The 21875-nt window shown below is 40.3% G+C and overlaps 1 protein-coding gene across 2 annotated transcripts in view; it reads left to right on the top strand.

The window, feature by feature from the left end:
* The window catches only part of rasa1a (RAS p21 protein activator (GTPase activating protein) 1a), an 88876-nt gene that overhangs the window by 63043 nt on the left and 3958 nt on the right, over positions 1 to 21875 (top strand). For both annotated transcript variants that reach the window (XM_034170093.1, XM_034170094.1), the window contains 12 exons: positions 35 to 192; positions 366 to 442; positions 545 to 717; positions 811 to 970; positions 2001 to 2143; positions 5912 to 6027; positions 10275 to 10361; positions 10507 to 10574; positions 10656 to 10744; positions 10897 to 10974; positions 21023 to 21157; positions 21241 to 21320. In XM_034170093.1, coding sequence (XP_034025984.1) covers positions 35 to 192; positions 366 to 442; positions 545 to 717; positions 811 to 970; positions 2001 to 2143; positions 5912 to 6027; positions 10275 to 10361; positions 10507 to 10574; positions 10656 to 10744; positions 10897 to 10974; positions 21023 to 21157; positions 21241 to 21320 — 1364 coding nt within the window. The remainder of the gene's footprint in view (positions 1 to 34; positions 193 to 365; positions 443 to 544; positions 718 to 810; positions 971 to 2000; positions 2144 to 5911; positions 6028 to 10274; positions 10362 to 10506; positions 10575 to 10655; positions 10745 to 10896; positions 10975 to 21022; positions 21158 to 21240; positions 21321 to 21875) is intronic.

Genomic DNA, 21875 nt, shown 5'->3' with positions numbered 1-21875 from the left:
TTAATGGGCTAAGCCTTTTAATTTTTCTCCCCAGGTGAGCAGTCTCGTGCTGTATGTGGAGGAGGCCCACAAGCTGCCGGTGAAGTTTTTCACCAACCCCTACTGTAACATTTATCTGAACAGTGTCCAGGTGGCTAAGACTCATCCAAGGGAGGGACAGAATCCTGTTTTCACAGAGGAGTTTATCTTTGAGTGAGTCGGTCACAAGTCCGCCTGGTCGCCTTTCTTTCTCAGCTTTTGTCACACTTCTTTTTCCCTCGCTTATCTTCCTCCTCCATCTAAATTTGCAAGTAGTAAACAGATTACCCATTGTTTTCTGCTTGTTTATGTTATTAAAATGTCTGCATATCTGTTTATCTTTTTAGTGACTTGTCAAATGAAATTAATAGGTTTGAAATCAGCCTGAGCAACAAAACAAAAAAGAGCAAAGAAAGTGACATCTGTAAGTACACCTCTATATTTTTTTTTTTTAAAAAGTCACTTGTTTTTCTTTAATTTCTTGTCTTTTCTTCCTACCCTCCTCCACTCATTCTCTGTCCATCAGTATTCATGCGCTGTCAACTTAACCGTCTTCAGAAAGGCCAGATGATTGATGAGTGGTTCCCTCTCAGTTCCCACGTACCACTAAAAGGCATAGAGCCGGGGTCACTGCGTGTGCGCGCTCGCTACTCCATGGAGAAAATCATGCCTGAGGATGAGTACAACGAGTTCAAAGAGGTCTGAGCCATGTTAGCTGTGTACATTAGCTGTGTCCTGGCTCTGTTACTCAAATGACCGTAACGATTGTGTTCAATGTGCGCCCCTCCACAGATGATCTTACAGAAAGAGTTCCATGTGATCTACGCTTTGGCACATGTGTGTGGTCAAGACCGCACCCTACTGGCAAGTCGTCTTTTGAGGATCTTCAGACATGAGAAGGCAGAAGCCCCACTACTCAGGACACTTAATGACAGAGAGATTAACATGGAGGGTAAGAAATCGTACAAAACATAATGGGAAGCAACTGTTGATGTAAAAACAGAGAACATGTTTTAAGGAACATGAATGGGCTGACATCCTCACCTTAAGAACGGACATCCATTTTTAGCCCCACTAATTGAAGCTTATCAGCTGAGTTTAAGGCATTAGTGATTCTCCATCATTGTTCTTCAACTTGAGATGGCTCCTCGTCCTAGGGTTTCTATTGGAATAGTCAGAATTGTTTTATTATTATTATTATTATTATTATTATTGATGCACACTGGGCCCATAGAGCCATAAACCAATCGAGCTTAATTTAAAATACTGTCCACATTTTCCACAGAAAGCTGGAATTGTTCAAATTGGGCCAAAACCCCTCTTGTGGTTCTTGTTGAAGGGTTGGTTCAACAGCAAATGTGAACAAAAAACACCATAATCCTTTTGGGCAATAATATAATAATAGAGCCTTTATTGTCATTGTACATATACATATGTACATACAACGAAATTTGTCCTCTACATTTAACCCATTCTAATTACAGCTAGACACAATCCATCCACCGGGAGCAGTATGCAGTATCCCCGGCGGCCAGGGATTAACTCCAGATATAGAGATGCTGCCTTGGTCTCAGGGGCAGTGAAAGGAGCAGACCCTAAATAAGCATGTTTTTGATTGTGGGAGGAAATTGGAGTGCCCAGAGGAAACCCACACAGACGCGGGGAGAACATGTAAACTCCACACATAAAGGGCAGGAAGCGATCTCATTACCTTCTTGCTGTGTGGCATTAGTGCTAAGCACTAAGCCACCTTGCCGCCTATATAACTATACAAGAGGAATTAGATACATTATTCCAAGTGGTGCAGGTACTTACATAGATAGGATTTTAACAGATTGAATGATTGAAAACAGATTGAATTCCTGGTCTGTTTTCACGAAGAGGATCTGCAGTCTCTAATGACTCGTGTAGACTTTTTTGGTTTGCTTAGATGTGCTCTCTGTAACCGTGTATGCCATCCTTTGCTTCTGCACTATAACTAGATGAAGCAACAACATTGTTCAGAGCGACCACACTAGCCAGCACACTGATGGAGCAGTACATGAAAGCTACAGCTACACCCTTTGTTCACCACGCTCTTAAAGATACTATCCTCAAGATCATGGAAAGCAAACAGTCCTGCGAGGTAAAGACTCTCAAATGTTCTACAGTATGAGTTCATAGGCTGTTGTCCATGCACCTGTCTTAAGTACAAGGCTCATACACGACTTATCAAATCAGTGCACAAAGCCTGTCATGCAGATGCCAAATTATCAGCCTCATAGTTGCTGTCTCATTTACAGTTAAGTTTACAAATACCTTGTTTTTATTGCATGTATGAAAAAATTATGTGATAACACTTCATCTTGCACCTCATAATGAATTGCATGAGTTTGAAGATATTCAAAACCTTCTGTAAGAACCGCACATTGCGAGCAGGCATGGACAGACACCAGCAGCAATCAGTGGCTTTCTAAAGACTTGCAGTTAACATGCTAATAGTTTGAAATTTCGCAACATTTTTGAACATTTCCAAAACTGTGATAGTTCTACACTACTTGTGGCTTTGTTGTGATGTTGATGATTTACAGTAGTGTTCAAAATAATAGTAGTGCTATGTGACTAAAAAGATTAATCCAGGTTTTGAGTATATTTCTTGTTGTTACATGGGAAACAAGGTACCAGTAGATTCTCACAAATCCAACAAGACCAAGCATTCATGATATGCACACTCTTAAGGCTATGAAATTGGGCTATTAGTAAAAAAAAAAAGTAGAAAAGGGAGTGTTCACAATAATAGTAGCGTCTGCTGTTGACGCTACAAACTCAAAACTATTATGTTTAAACTGCTTTTTTAGCAATCCTGTGAATCACTAAACTAGTACTTAGTTGTATAACCACAGTTTTTCATGATTTCTTCACATCTGCGAGGCATTAATTTTGTTGGTTTGGAACCAAGATTTTGCCCATTTACTAGTGTGCTTGGGGTCATTGTCTTGTTGAAACATCCATTTCAAGGGCATGTCCTCTTCAGCATAAGGCAACATGACCTCTTCAAGTATTTTGACATATCCAAACTGATCCATGATACCTGGTATGCGATATATAGGCCCAACACCATAGTAGGAGAAACATGCCCATATCATGATGCTTGCACCACCATGCTTCACTGTCTTCACTGTGAACTGTGGCTTGAATTCAGAGTTTGGGGGTCGTCTCACAAACTGTCTGCGGCCCTTGGACCCAAAAAGAACAATTTTACTCTCATCAGTCCACAAAATATTCCTCCATTTCTCTTTAGGCCAGTTGATGTGTTCTTTGGCAAATTGTAACCTCTTCTGCATGTCTTTTATTTAACAGAGGGACTTTGCGGGGGATTCTTGCAAATAAATTAGCTTCACACAGGCGTCTTCTAACTGTCACAGCACTTACAGCTAACTCCAGACTGTCTTTGATCATCCTGGAGCTGATCAATGGGTGAGCCTTTGCCATTCTGGTTATTCTTCTATCCATTTTGATGGTTGTTTTCCGTTTTCTTCCACGCGTCTCTGTTTTTTTTTTTGTCCATTTTAAAGCATTGGAGATCATTGTAGATGAACAGCCTATAATCTTTTGCACCTGCATATAAGTTTTCCCCTCTCTAATCAACTTTTTAATCAAACTACGCTGTTCTTCTGAACAATGTCTTGAACGTCCCATTTTCCTCAGGCTTTCAAAGAGAAAAGCATGTTCAGCAGGTGCTGGCTTCATCCTTACAAAGGGGACACCTGATTCACACCTGTTTGTTCCACAAAATTGACGAACTCACTGACTGAATGCCACACTACTGTTATTGTGAACACCCCCTTTTCTACTTTTTTTTACTAATAGCCCAATTTCATAGCCTTAAGAGTGTGCATATCATGAATGCTTGGCCTTGTTGGATTTGTGAGAATCTACTGAATCTACTGTTACCTTGTTTCCCATGTAACAATAAGAAATATACTCAAAACCTGGATTAATCTTTTTAGTCACATAGCACTACTATTATTATGAACACTACTGTAACTGCGGCAACTTGTTAGGGGTGTCGCAATACATGTAATTACCTTGAATTCTAGTACACACACAACTGTTCGCTGCACACAGAATACACAGTATGACCACTCTGCACTGGGCATGTGAATGTCATCGACAAGGATTCAATACACACCTCGAAACGCTACCAGCGATACGATACATATAGCGATACTTGACGATACAATGTGATACGATTCAGCCCTGTTCCCGATTCGATGCGATTTGATATGTATTTGATGGCGATTCAATTCCTCACAATGCGATTTCGTGCGATACAATTAGAGATGGGTATTGATAAGATTTTATTGATCGATCCAGCTTATCGATCCGATTCTTTATCGATTCCCTTTTTCTGTGTACTAAAAGTAGGCTTTACAGGTTTTCTGTCAACAACATTTTATTGAGGCTTAAAATAAATAAATATGAAATTGGTCACTGGATCCTTGAGTTCTGGACATAAATAAAAATCAGTAAAATCTGTACATGGTCACTGGATCGTTGATGGACATGATGGATCCTGATCTGTGGACATAAATAGAAATAAACAAAATCTGTAGTTTTTGTCAAAAGCATTTCCTTTCAGATATTAATGGCACAAATGTAACCCCATAGACTGAGCTGAGCTCTTGCAGCCGGCTGCGCTGCACGTCAGGATGTAATTCATAAAAAACATAGAACGTCTCATTTTGGGGAAAAAAACGGTTTTGGTCGGTTGTAGTTTATTGTTTGTATTATAACATTTGGAAAGAGGTGTCATTTGATTTAAAATGCCGATTCGCTCTGAAGTTATTAATTCCAACCGAAATCTGCGTGGCTCTTTGGAGCTGCGCATGTAGTCCCACAAAACAGAGGATATTATTATTTCCTTTACCTGATGGACAACTTCAATTTATGTATTGGCTGGTGCTCATGCCAATGGACTTGCCGCTCCTGAAAACCAGTGAAGCAGAGAAACAGTGAACAGCGGGTCGAAGCGCTGCTTCGTTGCTTCAAACAGACCTGCTGCAGTCTGCGATCAACGTAGAGAAATAATCATTTTCTAATGAACCCGCGTGAGATCAATGTTCGAGTTTCTACAGAAAAGGCGACCAGTTTATAAGTTGGCGTTTTATATAAATTGCAAAATTTCACAAATGAGATTGTCGCAGAATAGCGACACTGCGTACAGTGATTTCAAATCTGTACAGAGTGAGGTTTTTACAAAATAAAACACTTGTACAAAATATTGAATGCAGTCTAGCTCTATATGTCACATGACATAAACGAAAAACAAAACACCTAACATGCTGCAAAGTAAATTCATCCCATTGTGAACGAGGAGAGATGTCATCCAATTCAGAAACGCTTCATGAAAAAGGAACGTTTACATTTACACTTTGTCTCACAGTGCTGAAGAGGCTGATGGCAACTCTCTGCTGTTCACAGATTAAAGCTGCAGTACGGAACTCATACCGAACCGTGACGTCTAAACATGAACCGAACCATGACTTCTGTGTACTGAGACACCCCTACAACTTGTGGTTATTTGTGTTATGTTCATCCCAAATCAATGAACTCTTTTTGTCACAGGTGTCAGGGGGCTTGGATATCATATTCCCATTATTAAAAAAAAAAAAACTGTTTTCTGTTGTTTTTGCACTTTTCCAAGTGAATTTGTAACAATTATGAACAAATGTCTACCAATACGTTACTTATTTAAAAACATGCAACATGTTTGCAGTACTGAATTGCTTGCTATTGTAGAAGAAAAGTAAAACCTTTTCATCATATTTTCCATTAATGTTTCTATTCATTGAGCCTCGTATCTCTCTCTTCCCTCTTTTAACACCCACCCTCTTCATGTTCTTGTTTGAAGTTGAATCCGTCCAAACTGGAAAAGAATGATGATGTAAACCTTAACTTGACTCATCTCCTCAACATTTTGTCTGAACTGGTGGAAAAAATCTTCATGGCTGCTGAGATCCTTCCACCGTAAGAGCAAAATCTCATTCAGTACAGGTGACAAGTTAAAGAAAAATTAATCAGTAGCTGTAGTTACGGCGGCAATTTGTTCACATTTGTTAGCAACTGAGCCACTGTTCATGTGTCTTTATTACAGTTTTTCTTCAGTTGGTTTGGCTCATTTCCTAAATGCATTTTAAGTGTTCAGAACAGTAGGGGTATTCTGTACAACACATGGTTACTTCTGAACAATATTGTACAACTTTTTTTCTTTGTATAAATAACAAATTAAATGCACATTGAACATTTACCACATATGACCTCCTTTCAAGTGGAACTCTTGATGACAGCTTTTTATAGAGCTTAAGTCCAACGGGATGACGAGCGTTTCTGAACATGGATGCACCTGTTTTGTCATTGTGTGGGATGTCAGTGTTCATGATGTCATCAGGACATGGTTTAATATCTCATGTAATTTAATGTTATAGTTGAGGGCAAGACCAAGGCTTTGACCTCTCAGGTTCAAGGCTTCAAACCTAAATGAATTTTTATTCAGCGCGTGCGCACACACATATTTAACAAAAGAATCTCTCATAATACAACACAAAACAAAAGAAAGCAAAAACTCAGTTTCCCAGTTTTGTGCGTCCAAAACGGTGTAGGCTGAAGCAAAAGCTTATAAGCCCCCTCCCCCCTTTCACCAGTTGCTATATGCACATATATGTACACTCATAACAACAAATACCAAAAAAGAAAAAAAAAAGACAGACAATATACGAGGTCTGTTAGAAAACTATCCAACCTTTTTATTTTTTGCAAAAACTATATGGATTTGAATCATGTGCACTTGCATCAGCCAAGCTTGAACCTTCGCACGCATGCGTGAGTTTTTTCACGCCTGTCGGTTGCGTCATTCGCCTGTGAGCACGCGTTGAGTGAGCAGTGGTCCACCCCCCTCGTCGGATTTTCATTGCGAGGAAAATGTCTGAACGATTTGGAGCTTTGCTGCGTCAAATTTTTCCAGAAACTGTGAGAGACAGCCAGGTGGAAACCATTCAGAAGATTCAGATGGCTTTCAGGGACGATTCTATGGGGATCACACAGATTAAGGAGTGTTACAACCGGTTTAAAGACGGCGCACAATGGCGGGGGGCGCGCTGCGCTCTGAACGGCGATCGACAGACTGAAACGACCAGATCATTTCCAAAGTGAACGCTGTGTTGATCCGGGACATCGTCTGACTACCAGAGAAATGGCAGAAGATGTGGATATAGCACTTTTTCGGCACATTCCACTGTTACAGGAGTTTTTGTCATGGAAAGAGGAGTGGAGGAATTCGCCACGGAGCCGCTAATGGCGCGGGACAAAAGCACCTCCGTGTTGGTCTCACAGGACATGTTGTAACATGCCCAGCTCTTGCACCATTCGGAAGATTCAGACGGCTTTCGGTGGCTTTTCAGTCGTGTGACTATCCGAGAAATTGTGGACGAGCTGGACATGCCACAACATGTCCTGTGAGGCTTCATCACGGCGTTGCTTTTTGTTCTCCGCCATTAGCGGCTCCGCCCCGACGCGCGAATTCCTCCGCACGTCTTTTCATGACAAAAACTCCTGTAACAGTGGAATGTGCTGAAAAAGTGCTATGTCCACATCTTCTGCCATTTCTCTGGTAGTCAGACGATGTCCCGGATCAACACAGCGTTCACTTTGGAAATGATCTGGTCGTTTCAGTCTGTCGATCGCCGCTCGAAGCGCGGCGCCCTCCGCCATTGTGCGCCGTCTGTAAACCGGTTCTAACACTTCCTAATCTGTGTGATCCCCATAGAATCGTCCCTGAAAGCCGTCTGAATCTTCTGAATGGTTTCCACCTGGCTGTCTCTCACAGTTTCTTTGCTCACTCAAAGTGTGCTCACAGGCGAATGACGCAACCGACAGGCGTGAAAAAACTCACACATGCGCACGAAGGTTCAAGCTTGGCTGATGCAAGCACACATGATTCAAATCCATATAGTTTTTTGCAAAAAATAAAAAGGTCGGATAGTTTTCTAACAGACCTCGTAGATTAATCAGTAAACTAAAATATCTGTACACAGCAGAACAAACAGCAGTATAATGCACAGATAAAACAGAAGAACATTAACAAAGTCAGTTAACCTAATTTATCGTACTATAAAAAGTAAGTAAATTGTTTTTATAAAGTCTTTTCAAGCCAGCCAAAGTACCAGATAGTTTAATACTATCAGAACAGTTATTCCAGATTTTAACACCTTTTAAGGAGATGCAATTACTTTTTACAGTAGTTCGAATCTTTAAGCTGTCAAATACCAGTGTTCCTCTCAGGTGATAACAGGATTCCCTCATATTAAACAATTCCTGGACATGTTGCGGTAAGAGTTTATTGTTACCTTTATACATGGTCTGTATCGTAATATAATCAACCAAGTCCCAAAATTTCAAAATGTGTAAGCAAGCAAACAGTGGGTTTGTTGGTTCATGATACAGTTTTTGACTTATAACTCTTATAGCTTTCTTTTGTAACAGAAATATTTTGTTTGTGTTTGTTTTATGTGTTTCCCCAAGCATCAGTGCAGGTCATGTATGGGACAAGCAATGAATGATACAGCGTAATCAACAATTGCTGGGAGAGGAAGTATTGTGCTTTATACAGAATCGTGATAACTTTTGATGTTTTGGGTTTAACATAATTTATGGGTGATTCTTTAACTACGGGCACTATTGGCCTTGTAAATGTAATTTCCACCACACCATTGCCTTACAATATAAAGCGCCTTGGGGCAACTGTTTGTTGTGATTTGGCGCTATATACATGTGCTGTGATGTCACTGTTTATCTCCATCGAAACTACCCAAACAATCTTTCATACAAACTGTTTAAAGGGACATTAGTGTTGTGGTGGAAATTACGGCAATAGTGTGTTGTTTAAAAAAATCACAACAGTTGTATGACATTGAATACCCCAATTATGTTTTGATTATTTTACTGATATTTTATTCAGAGATATTTTAAAACATTAGAAAAAAACATTTCTTTACCATTCATTTTTATCATTGAAGATCAAAAGTCTGGGTGTGGGACAAGCACAAAACGGTAATATTTGCATATAATGATGCTGAAAAAAGGTGAAAAAGTCATCATAGACTACTAGAACAAATTTCTTAAAACACTTTCATTGTAAAGATAACTATAAGAGTGTGAAATTTCCCCTTTTTTCTGTTTTTCTTACAATATGATCAAAGGACACAAGTGCCCGTAGTCTAAGAATCACCCTTATGAGTTTTCCAACTTAATTTATCATCGATAAACACTCCAAGAAACTTGGTTTTGGTTATTATTTTAATTTCAGCATCATTCAGTAAGTTTCAACTTAAATTCCTGGGCTTATTTCAGAATATAATGCATTTTGTTTTACCCAAATGAAGAAATAATTTGAGAAAATGGATCATACAAAAATGGATGTTCACATGCCCAAAAAAGGTTATGGTCCGCACACTCTTGACTCATGTGAGGGAGTTGTGGGATGAGTAAGTGTAAGGTGCTTCTGAGGTATCTTGTTCAGGTGTGGCTTGATAGAAGGGATGCAAAACTTGTAGCCCTTTTCCTGAATGAGTCTGCATGGTGGCTCTTGATGCACCGACTCCAGCTTCAGCCCGCTCCCACCAGTTCTTCATTCAGCCTTGTTTGACAGTCTTCTCAAGGATGCTGTCATCCATGTTGTTTGTGGATCTTTTCCTACCACACTTTTCCCTTCAAGTCAACTTCCCAACTGTAGAGCACTCTACAAAAAACAAGCCCTGTCAGCAGTGGCCTTCTGTGGTTTACCCTCCTTGTGGGTGTCAGTGTCTTTTGGACAACTGTCAACTCAGCAGTCTTCCACATGATTGTGGTTGTGTGCACTGAACTATACTGAGAAATTAATGGTATGAATCTAATATTCTCAGATAAACATTCTTTTCTTTTTGATGATGATGTAATTGCTGGAATTAAAAAAACAAATTGTTAAAAGCTTGAAACTTTTTAGCATATATGCAATGACTTTAGGATATATAAAAATTTTTAATTCATTAAATATCTGACAAAAATAATTGAACTTTCATTATATTCTAATTTTTTGACATACACATGTATAATTTGGTATTTTGCTGGTAGGATCAGTGCATTTAATTTGTCACCTGTCTGTACATACACACACAAACACTTGCACAGCATTTTTTTTCTTGTCATTGTTTAATAATGTGTCTTCGCAATGATGCATGCAGGACACTGAGGTTCATCTACGGCTGTCTGCAGAAGTCTGTGCAGCAGAAATGGCCCACCAACACCACCATGAGGACCAGAGTAGTAAGGTAATCAATCAGAGGCTTTGTGGCAACACTAACTCCCTGAACATTTACAAAGAACTCTGCTTTTGTTGTTTAACATCAAAAACTGAGTTTTGTCAGGTGGCTGTTTTTCCTGAAGTCTGACTCTGAGCGCATTCCTCTCTTCCAGTGGGTTTGTCTTTCTACGATTGATTTGTCCTGCTATTCTCAATCCCAGAATGTTCAACATCATTGCAGGTGAGTGCCTACAGAAAAAAGCAAACAGCTTGTACATTTAAGTGTCAGTGTAACATCTGAGCTACTTTACTTTTTTTGCAGACCCTCCATCGTCAACGGCAGGCAGGACCCTCACTTTGGTGGCCAAGTCTGTCCAGAATTTAGCCAACCTGGTGGAGTTTGGTGCCAAGGTACTGATCACTTGTCTGAAATGTTTAATCTCCAGTCATGCAGAATACGTTTTGTGTTGACAGGTGGCACATATTGAAATAGTTTGTGAACTTAGTGTGCTGCATCTGATGACAGTTCTTCATTTGAAAGATGCTCCTCTGTTGTCACACAGGAGCCGTACATGGAGGGAGTGAATCCTTTCATCAAAAACAACAAGCATAGGATGATCATGTTTCTGGATGAGTTAGGGGTGAGTCATGTTGACAACAGGGTTATATTTCAAAAGGTCTGAACATCTTTCATTCGTTGCTTGGGCCTTCAAATACAATTCTATTTCATTTCCTGTTTCACCGGCGGCACGGTGTTTAGTGGTTAACACTGTTGCCTTAGAGGAAGAATGTCATGGGATTGCTTCCTGCCTGGTCCTTTCTGTGTGGAGTTGCATGTTCTCCCTGTGTTTGAGTGGGCTCTTTCCAGGTGCTCCGGCTTCATCTCACTTCCAAGTACATGCAGGTTATTTGAGCTGGAGACTTTAAACTGACCGCAGGTGTGCGTGCGGGTGTGAATGTGTTTGTCTGTATGTGGCCCTGCGACAGACTGGCGTCATCTCCAGGGTGCATCCCCCACTCTTGCCCTATTACTGCTGGGATAGGCTCCAACTCCACTGTGACCCTTGATTTGAAATGAAAGTGGCACAAGCCCTTATCTAGAAAAAATCTACATCCATACTAATCCCCTGTAGGTTTCCTGTTCCCCGTTTGAAGCGCTCTCTATTACAGAGCAAGTAGTGTTTCAGTGCCATCATGTGGCAGAAGGTAGGTTAACAAACTGATGGACCAGCTGATGTTCATGTTTAAAATGTGCTTGTTTGTGGAAATTAGGACACATTTGTCCAGGTTTCTCATATTTAAGCAATCTGTGAACATTCTTTATTCCAGTTATTCAGTAAAACTTTGTCTGACACTGCTGTCTATTGTTCCAGGGCTCCAGTCATTGTTTGCTTGTTATATTTAGAGTTTGATACATGTTTTCTTGTATCTGTGCTGTGACCAGCTGAAGACAGTTCAATGTGACAAGCATCCAAACATTATTACCTTAATAAATTTAAGAATAGGGCACTGTTGGGCCCCCCAAAAAACAACAACAACAGATCACTAACCAGTATTTGTAAATGAAATAGACATAAACCAGAAAAAGGTTCTTGATGATAATGGTGACATTCTCCTCTTAGAATGTACTATATTGCAGGATTTTGAGTGTAATTTTCAACCCCCCAATCAATATTACTGTTGCATCATTCATTTTGTATACCCACTTATTCCAATTAAGGGTCACGGGGAGCTGGAGCCTATCCCAGAGGTCACTGGGTGAGAGGCAGGGTACACCCTGGACAGGGGCGCCAGTCTATCGCTGGGCCACGTACAGTAGTGTTCAGAATAATAGTAGTGCTATGTGACTAAAAAGATTAATCCAGGTTTTGAGTATATTTCTTATTGTTACATGGGAAACAAGGTACCAGTAGATTTAGTAGATTCTGACAAATCCAACAAGACCAAGCATTCATGATATGCACACTCTTAAGGCTATGAAATTGGGCTATTAGTAAAAAAAAAAAAAAACAGTAGAAAAGGGGGTGTTCACAATAATACAACACCTGGCAAAAATTATGGAATCACCAGCCTCGGAGGATGTTCAGTTGTTTAATTTTGTAGAAAAAAGCAGATCACAGACATGACACAAAACTAAAGTCATTTCAAATGGCAACTTTTTGGCTTTAAGAAACACTATAAGAAATCAAGAAAAAAATTTGTGGCAGTCAGTAACAGTTACTTTTTTAGACCAAGCAGAGGGAAAAAAATATGGACTCACTCAATTCTGAGGAAAACATTATGGAATCACCCTGTAAATTTTCATCCCCAAAACTAACACCTGCATCAAATCAGATCTGCTTGTTAGTCTGCATCTAAAAAGGAGTGATCACACCTTGGAGAGCTGTTGCACCAAGTGGACTGACGTGAATCATGGCTCCAACATGAGAGATGTTAATTGAAACAAAGGAGAGGATTATCAAACTCTTAAGAGGGTAAATCATCACGCAATGTTGCAAAAGATGTTGGTTGTTCACAGTCAGCTGTGTCTAAACTCTGGACCAAATACAAACAACATGGGAAGGTTGTTAAAGGCAAACATACTGGTAGACCAAGGAAGACATCAAAGCGTCAAGACAGAAAACTTAAAACAATGTTTCAAAAATCGAAAATGCACAACAAATGAGGAACGAATGGGAGGAAACTGGAGTCAACCTCTGTGACCAAACTGTAAGAAACCGCCTAAAGGAAATGGGATTTACATACAGAAAAGCTAAACGAAAGCCATCATTAACACCTAAACAGAAAAAAACAAGATTACAATGGGCTAAGGAAAAGCAATCGTGGACTGTGGATGACTGGATGAAAGTCATATTCAGTGATGAATCTCGAATCTGCATTGGGCAAGGTAATGATGCTGGAACTTTTGTTTGGTGCCGTTCCAATGAGATTTATAAAGATGACTGCCTGGAGAGAACATGTACATTTCCACAGTCATTGATGATATGGGGCTGCATGTCAGGTAAAGGCACTGGGGAGATGGCTGTCATTACATCATCAATAAATGCACAGCTTTACGTTGATATTTTGGACACTTTTCTTATCCCATCAATTGAAAGGATGTTTGGGGATAATGAAATCATTTTTCAAGATGATAATGCATCTTGCCATAGAGCAAAAACTGTGAAAACATTCCTTGCAAAAAGACATAGGGTCAATGTCATGGCCTGCAAATAGTCCGGATCTTAATCCAATTGAAAATCTTTGGTGGAAGTTGAAGAAAATGGTCCATGACAAGGCTCCAACCTGCAAAGCTGATGTGGCAACAGCAATCAGAGAAAGTTGGAGCCAGATTGATGAAGAGTACTGTTTGTCACTCATTAAGTCCATGCCTCAGAGACTGCAAACTGTTCTAAAAGCCAGAGGTGGTGCAACAAAATACTAGTGATGTGTTGGAGCGTTCTTTTGTTTTTCATGATTCCATATTTTTTTTTCCCTCTGCTTGGTCTAAAAAAGTAACTATTACTGACTGCCACAATTTTTTTCCTGATTTCTTATAGTGTTTCTTAAAGCCAGAAAGTTGCCATTTGAAATGACTTTAGTTTTGTGTCATGTCTGTGATCTGCTTTTTTCTACAAAATTAAACAACTGAATGAACATCCTCTGAGGCCGCTGATTCCATCATTTTTGCCAGGGGTTGTAGTAGTGTGGCATTCAGTCAGTGAGTTCGTCAATTTTGTGGAACAAACAGGTGTGAATCAGGTGTCCCCTATTTAAGGATGAAGCCAGCACCTGTTGAACATGCTTTTCTCTTTGAAAGCCTGAGGAAAATGGGACGTTCAAGACATTGTTCAGAAGAACAGCGGAGTTTGATTAAAAAGTTGATTGGAGAGGGGAAAACTTATATGCAGGTGCAAAAAAAATATAGGCTTTTCATCTACAATAATCTCCAGTGTTTTAAAATGGACAAAAAAAAGAAAAAAAAAGAACGGAAAACAACCATCAAAATGGATAGAAGAATAACCAGAATGGCAAAGCCTCACCCATTGATCAGCTCCAGGATGATCAAAGACAGTCTGGAGTTACCTGTAAGTGCTGTGACAGTTAGAAGACGCCTGTGTGAAGCTAATTTATTTGCAAGAACCCCCCGCAAAGTCCCTCTGTTAAATAAAAGACGTGCAGAAGAGGTTACAATTTGCCAAAGAACACATCAACTGGCCTAAAGAGAAATGTAGGAATACACATTCGGCAGTCGGACACTGTGGAGACCTTTAAAGACTCATTTATTTTCCCTGTTTTATCATTAGTGTTATGTGTTTTTAATCTTGTATTCTTTTACTGCTGTCTTTCTTTTATGGTTGTTTTTATTGTGTTTTAAATTTTTAATTGTTTTTTATGTTGTGAAGCGCCTTGAGATGATTTTGTCGTGAATTGGCGCTATATAAATTAATAAATTTGAAATTTGAATTTTGTGGACTGATGAGAGTAAAATTATTCTTTTTGGGTCCAAGGTCCACAGACAGTTTGAGACGACCCCCAAACTCTGAATTCAAGCCACAGTTCACAGTGCAGACAGTGAAGCATGGTGGTGCAAGCATCATGATATGGGCATGTTTCTCCTACTATGGTGTTGGGCCTATATATGGCATACCAGGTATCATGGATCAGTTTGGATAAGTCAGAATACTTGAAGAGGTCATGTTGCCTTATGCTGAAGAGGACATGCCCTTGAAAAGGGTGTTTCAACAAGACAATGACCCCAAGCACACTAGTAAACAAGCAAAATCTTGGTTCCAAACCAACAAAATTAATGCCTCGCAGATGTGAAGATATCATGAAAAACTGTTGTTATACAACTAAATACTGGTTTAGTGATTCACAGGATTGCTAAAAAAGCAGTTTGAACATAATAGTTTTGAGTTTGTAGCAGGGTTGTGAAAACTCCGCGGATCCACGGGATTCTGCGGATTTCATCATTTGGAGGAGGGGTGAGGTGTTAGTGTTGTAGTCTTTAATCGTGAACATCACTGAGTTTTTAAAATACTTATCGCAAAGCGTTCTCTTTTTTACGACATCGTGTAAGTTTTATAAGTCTGCGGACACTGATCTGTGTATTACAGATACAAATCAGTTTCCTCGGATCTGCGGAATTTCGCGGCGGAAAAAATGTCACTCAAAGCGTAGCTGTTACGACAGTTGTCGTAAAGCAGGACTGGTTGGTTGCTGCGGCGACGCTGTGTGCAGTGTTGGGCACGTTACTTTGAAAAAGTAATTAGTTATAGTTACTAGTTACTTCTCCCAAAAAGTAACTGAGTTACTGAGTTACTCCACTATAAAAGTAACTAGTTACCACTAAAAGTAACTATTGCGTTACTCGCCTCTTAGCCCCCCCCCCTTCTCAGAGTGTGTTTCATAAGCCAGATGCATAGAGAGCAGGACAGCAAAGACAAGTACATTCACAGAGCTTTGCATTTATTGCAACTCAACGCAAACTATAGACAACGGATGGACATACAGTTCTCAAAATATGTTTTTAAAAAGAAAAGTACACAATTTAACAGAGGCTCATTTAAACTGAATTGAAAATGTATATGGATTTGTTAAATCCAACTTAAAGTCCAAAACATGCATTCATTCATCTTGCATGTATGCAATCATTTATCCAACCAGCCAACCCAATCGTCTCACCAACAGCAAAGACCTGCACAAAGGTTTTCATTTACTGCAACTCTAACTTTCCAGAATTAGTACACAACTATAGCCAACAGATGGACATAAAGTGCTTCAATTTTGTTTCTTAAAGAAAGTAAATAGCTTAACAGGAGTGCTTTTTAAATTGAACTGAAAATGTTCATGCATTTGTTAAATCCAACTCTAAACATGCATGCATTCCTCTCTCCATCCATCCACCCAACCCAGTCATCTCAACATTTTAGCCCTTAAACCAGTGGTTGTATCGTAGGAGAAGCAGCTTCTCAAATTTGAGGTCAGAGAGTCTGTTCCTCTTTGGGGTGAAGACCATCGTCCCCAGGCTAAACAGTCTCTCCACTGGAGCACTGGATGGAGTGGCAGCATTATACTTAAGGGAAATTCTCTTTATAAGAGGAAATCCATGAAGTGAGTCCATCCCTTGGGCTCCTGATTTCAAATAATCTGCGACTTGACTTTCCGCAGTAGCAGAAGTGTCGTCCTCATCATCAAAGGAGAAGAACGCATCCTCAACAGTTGAGCTGGTACATGTGGGTGTGGTGGTGCTTGTACCTTTTTGCTGGTCTTCATTTCTTAGACTTGCACGACATACCGCCAGCAGCTCTGCTTTGGCCTTGTCCTTTCTTTCTTGTGTTCGCAGCCAACGTAACTTGAACCTGGGCAGAGTCACAGCAGCCAGGAGAGCACTGTCGCTCTCCAGCACCTCTGTAAATCTTGTTTTTATCGCCTGAAATGACATAAAGCAAAGAACATATGACTGACTGTCTATACAAACACACACACACACACATTATGAGTACTATACTCTATATTATTCATTTTCACAACGTATGGATGTATTAGACAGAAATGTAGTTCTTACCTCGACAATTGCCTCTGGAAGGTCCACAAGTATTTGGAGTCCACTCTTCAGCTCAAGGGTTTTCATCATCAAGGTCTCCAGGGTAGGTAGCAGCATGCCGTGGTAGCAGTTGTCCTCTCCCTGGAGGATATCTAGGGCGACTGTCAGCGGCTTCATCGCAATGCAATATTCCTTCAGGAGCCGATGCTCTTTTTCTGTGATTGCTTTCAAGCCGAACTTGGATGAGATGGTGTTGAGATCGACTATGGGAATCTCACAGATCCTAGCTAAGGCTTCATAAAGAGAATTCCATCTGGTACTGCAAGGCACTATCAGCTTCTTTGCAACCACATCCTCTACAGTCTCTGCAGCCACTGTGGAACAGCTGGCCTTATTCCACAAGGCTGTGCATTTTGCAGTTGCACTCCTGTAAACTGCCTTCTCTGGTCTGGAGAGAATCCACTTCTCAATGTCAGAACAAGACACAAGGTTCAGTGTGTGTGATGCACACCTGTAGTGTGGTGGTAAATTAATCACATCGTCATCCTCATCAACACGGCTTTGCAAGACATCATGTCAACAAAAGTCACCTCATCATCTTCCTCATCCCCAGAGTCATCCTCCTCGACTGACTGATACCTCTTAAAAGCCTTAATGAAATTTGAGCCATTGTCAGTGACAGTTGCTGTTATTTTGTGCGAAATGCCATATGACGAGTGGATGTTGTCAAGCTCTGTGGCGATACTCTCGTGTGTATGATGGCCCTTAAACCGTCGGCATGCCAGGGCAGCTTTTTTTCGTTCCATGTTTGTTGGTGGATGTATCCAGTGTGCAGTTACACCAAGGTAGCTTTTATTGTGTGCAGTCCATATGTCTGCAGTAGTTGCCAAATATTCCAGCTGTTCAAATTCTTTTTTGAGCTCAGCATTCATTTTAACATATTCGGCATCAATGTATTTCGAAAATGTCTTTCTACAAGGCGGGCCGACGCCTCCTTTTCTCGGTATTTTCCCTATCAGAGCCCTGAAGGAGTCTGACTCCACTGTTGACATCGGCAGCATGTTCTCCACAATATATCTCCCTATCAAGTCATAGAGCTCTGTCTGCGTTAGTTTTTGGGGAGCTGAAGCACAAAAATCAAGCTTTTGCTGCTTACACAGTGAGGGTCCTTCACCGTGCCCTTTGTTAGCGGACCCCACATTAACACCAGCCCTGCTACCTGTGTCTTAGTCTTCTTGGGCCACTAGTTTAGCGGAAGCGTGAGCCGTCGATAGGTGTTTCAGTAGGTTGGAGTTGCTTACACAAGACGTGGACAAAGTTTTTGCTCGGGGACATAATGTACACTCGACGTGTACATTTTTACCTTTGACCTCAACGTGGTTAAAGTAGTGTCTGTATTTCCATCTGGCAAACGCTGTCTTCACACTTGAATCCTCCTCACTCGCCATCTCTCGCTATGCGTTGTAAACACCCTCCACTATGCATGCGCTCTAAACACCCACCCACCTAGTTTCTCTGATTGGCTGAAGACGTAATCTTACTATACCTTAGCCAATCATCATTGCTTAGGCGGTTATCTCACCCTCCCCTCCTTTGTCACTCACACACACACACACACACTTGCGCCTGAGAGTCCCGTGTCTGTATGCGTGAAGTAAAAAAAAAAAAAATTATTGAGCGGCTTCAGTAACGTGCAGTAACGGGGTGTCGGTAGTGGTAACGGCGTTATAGTGACAGTCAGAGTAATTAGTTAATCGTTACTGAAAAAAGTAACGGCGTTAGTAACGCCGTTTATTTCAACGCCGTTATTCCCATCACTGGCTGTGTGGCTACTTTGCAACGCTTAAGCTAAACTTAACATGTGGATATTACAAGCTTTTCGAGCTTCCAAGTTTTTAAAAGAAGATTTGTGCAGCATGTCTGTGTGACGGATCGACATCGTACAGAGAGAAGATGGCGAGAAAGACAGTTTGAAAAAGTCTGATAAGGACAAGAATCTGTGGAATTGTCGCTGGCTTCATCAACACACCTGAAAGAAAAGAAACGGGAAAGTGAACTGTGCCCTCTCAGGAAACACGGTAAGAATTTTTCTCTCCCTGGAAAATAAACATTCTGCTGTTCAAACAGGATTTTAGACAAGATTGTGTGACTTTTTTTTCACTAATCTGAACTTTCATTGTAAAAAAGACATTGGGGCTTAGAATGGATTTAGGCTGCATGAATTTACACAAGAATAAGTGACTTTTTACTATAAGGTATGTTATTGATATTTTACCATGATTTTCCAAATATTCTACAAGCTTTAGCTGTGGTTTTTGAAATGCTGTAACAGTCTTTTCAGTCTTTATAAATTTCATGTAGTTTAATTGTTCTGAGTTAATGCATAATTTGGTTTATAATTAAAAGGAAAATCATTCCAGGGCCTACTTCGTCATATTCTGTTATTTCAACATCGACAGGTCAAATAAAAGGTTGAATATAGGATCATTTAAATATCCACTAATTTTGAGATTTGTTCTTCCAGGAGATGCTGAAAAAGTATCATTAGATATAAAATTTAAAACTGGGGCCCCACAGGGCCCTAGACCCCGGCTCCTGGGGAGCTGCACCCCCGCCCCCCCCCCGGACATTTTCCTCGGATTTCACAATTTTCATTTCACAGCCCTGGTTTGTAGCATCAACAGCAGATGCTAGTATTATTGTGAACACCCCCTTTTCTACTTTTTTTTTTTTTACTAATAGCCCAATTTCATAGCCTTAAGAGTGTGCATATCATGAATGCTTGGTCTTGTTGGATTTGTGAGAATCTACTGAATCTAGTGGTACCTTGTTTCCCATGTAACAATAAGAAATATACTCAAAACCTGGATTAATCTTTTTAGTCACATAGCTATCTCAGCAGGAGCATGCCCAGTGTGGCGAAAGGTCCTGCTAGCTCTTCCAATTAAAAGGTCAGTTGGGAATAGAATGGTGCTACTGTAAAGTGTATATAGATTGACAATGTTTTAGAGGCTTTAAATCTGAGGCATATTAAAATTTCAACATGAAAATATTAAAGATTGGGTATCTGCTTCCATTCTAAGCAAATTTAGTGTGAACTAGTTGTAGAATTACTGAAAGCTGAGCATATTAATGAAGAGATTGCCGTTTCTGGGAAAGACTGATGCCAGTGTTTGTTTGTTACGAGGATCAAAATCACCCGTTGTTTTTTTGATGAATTTCATGTATCGTTTCATGAAATGAACCGGTAATGTTATAGAAGCTTATTATAACTGTTTTCTTGAAGGTGCTGTTGTTGACGTAATTACGACTTTTGAATGAGCTGTGATACCGTTGTTTACAGGAAACATGAATGGCCATATTTGTTTACGCAGATCGCAACAACTGCTTCAGCAAGATTTTACAATAACGAAGCATAGCTTCTTATTTAGTCAAATAAATTAAGAATATGTTGTAGACGTTTACCAGCACACTCTGTCAGGCCACTTTATTTACATATAAAGGTGGTGGTGAAATGCTCACTGTTGAGCTGCAGTTAGGTTCCACCCCTCAGTGAATATCAACTTCCTGTTGTCGCTGAGCTGATCGTCTTCCTTCGATGTAACCAGCTTTGTTCATGAAAGGTGAATCTGCCCCCTCAAAAAAGTCAACTGATCCTGTGTAATCATGATTAAACTTACATGCACACATGGGAAGTTAAACGTGAGTGAAAAAGTCCACCAAGTCTTTTCCGTCAGAGCCTTCAATGTGAGAATTTTATGAAGCCATCTTTCAATTTTGAGCAGACGAATTCAGTGAACAGATGTGACCTCACTTGCACGCGTATGTACACCCAAGATAATAATGCAAACAAAACTGATAAGTGCAGACCAGTGACTCTCCGAGAGCTTCTGCAGGTTTCCCAGGCAGAGCTCCAATTTCAGATTATATTTCAAAGTAATTTGTCACTTGTACCTTGGACATATTTAATTTCAAAGCTGTATGGAACGCAGCATGAAATGTCTATGCATCACGTGCCTGTTCACCTTTTTTTCAGGCTGCAGTATGTTCTAAGTATTTTGTGCTTTTTGTTTTTTTTTAAGTTTTGAAATATGATGATCACTCTATTCTATCACAAACACCAACTTGACATGTTTCAAAGAAATGTTAACTGTTTGTAGAATGTCCCCGACCTCCCTGAAGCCACAGAGCACTTTAGGACAGACCTGTCCCGGGACTTGGCTGCACTGCACGAGGTCTGTGCCACACACTCAGATGAACTCCGGACACGGAGCAATGAGAGGGGAGCGCAGCAGGTCAGAGGCTAAAGATTGCATTTGCAAAAAGAGGTCAAATACTTTATCCAACATCGGTTTGTGATGTTGTTGTCTCTCTGCAGCATGTGTTGAAAAAGCTGCTGGCCATCACAGAGCTCCTCCAGCAGAAACAGGCTCAGTATGCCATGTCCAACAGCAACAGGTAGTACTTCACTCTCCCCTCATCTCCATGTCTCCTCCACCAGAGGGCAGCACAGAGGAGACAGAGCATGCGCTACCCTCATCACCATGGCAACACCCCCTCATCACCCTCCACCCTCATCCACCTGCCATCTCGCCCCATTTGCCACAAGAGAGCTATGCAACAACAACAACAGCAGCAGCCAAGTACAACAACCAATGCAGTACTTTCAAAAAATATAAATAAAAACTTACACCAGTGACTGACAGCTGTACAGGAAAAATATTTTCCTTCAAACTGTGTTCATAATTCTTGGGTACATTTCATTCTCTTAATGAGGGCCAAATATAAGATGTCTTTTTTCATATCCACTGTGTGTTTTGATAGCACAAGTTGCCAAAGTGTACCTCCCTCCTCAGTAATGACAAACTGACAAGAAGAAGCTAGTTGTCCTTGTCATCCTTGTAAACTGGATTATCAGCAGTAATGCTTTTTATACTGTAATTAGGGACTGATTTATTTTAAGCTTGTGACAATATCTGTAAAGTGCTAAAACTAGCATTTCTATTTCTTTCT

This window comes from Thalassophryne amazonica, chromosome 5 (assembly GCF_902500255.1).
Source record: "Thalassophryne amazonica chromosome 5, fThaAma1.1, whole genome shotgun sequence".
NCBI lineage: Eukaryota > Metazoa > Chordata > Actinopteri > Batrachoidiformes > Batrachoididae > Thalassophryne > Thalassophryne amazonica.
This window is presented reverse-complemented; position numbering and strand designations above follow the sequence as displayed.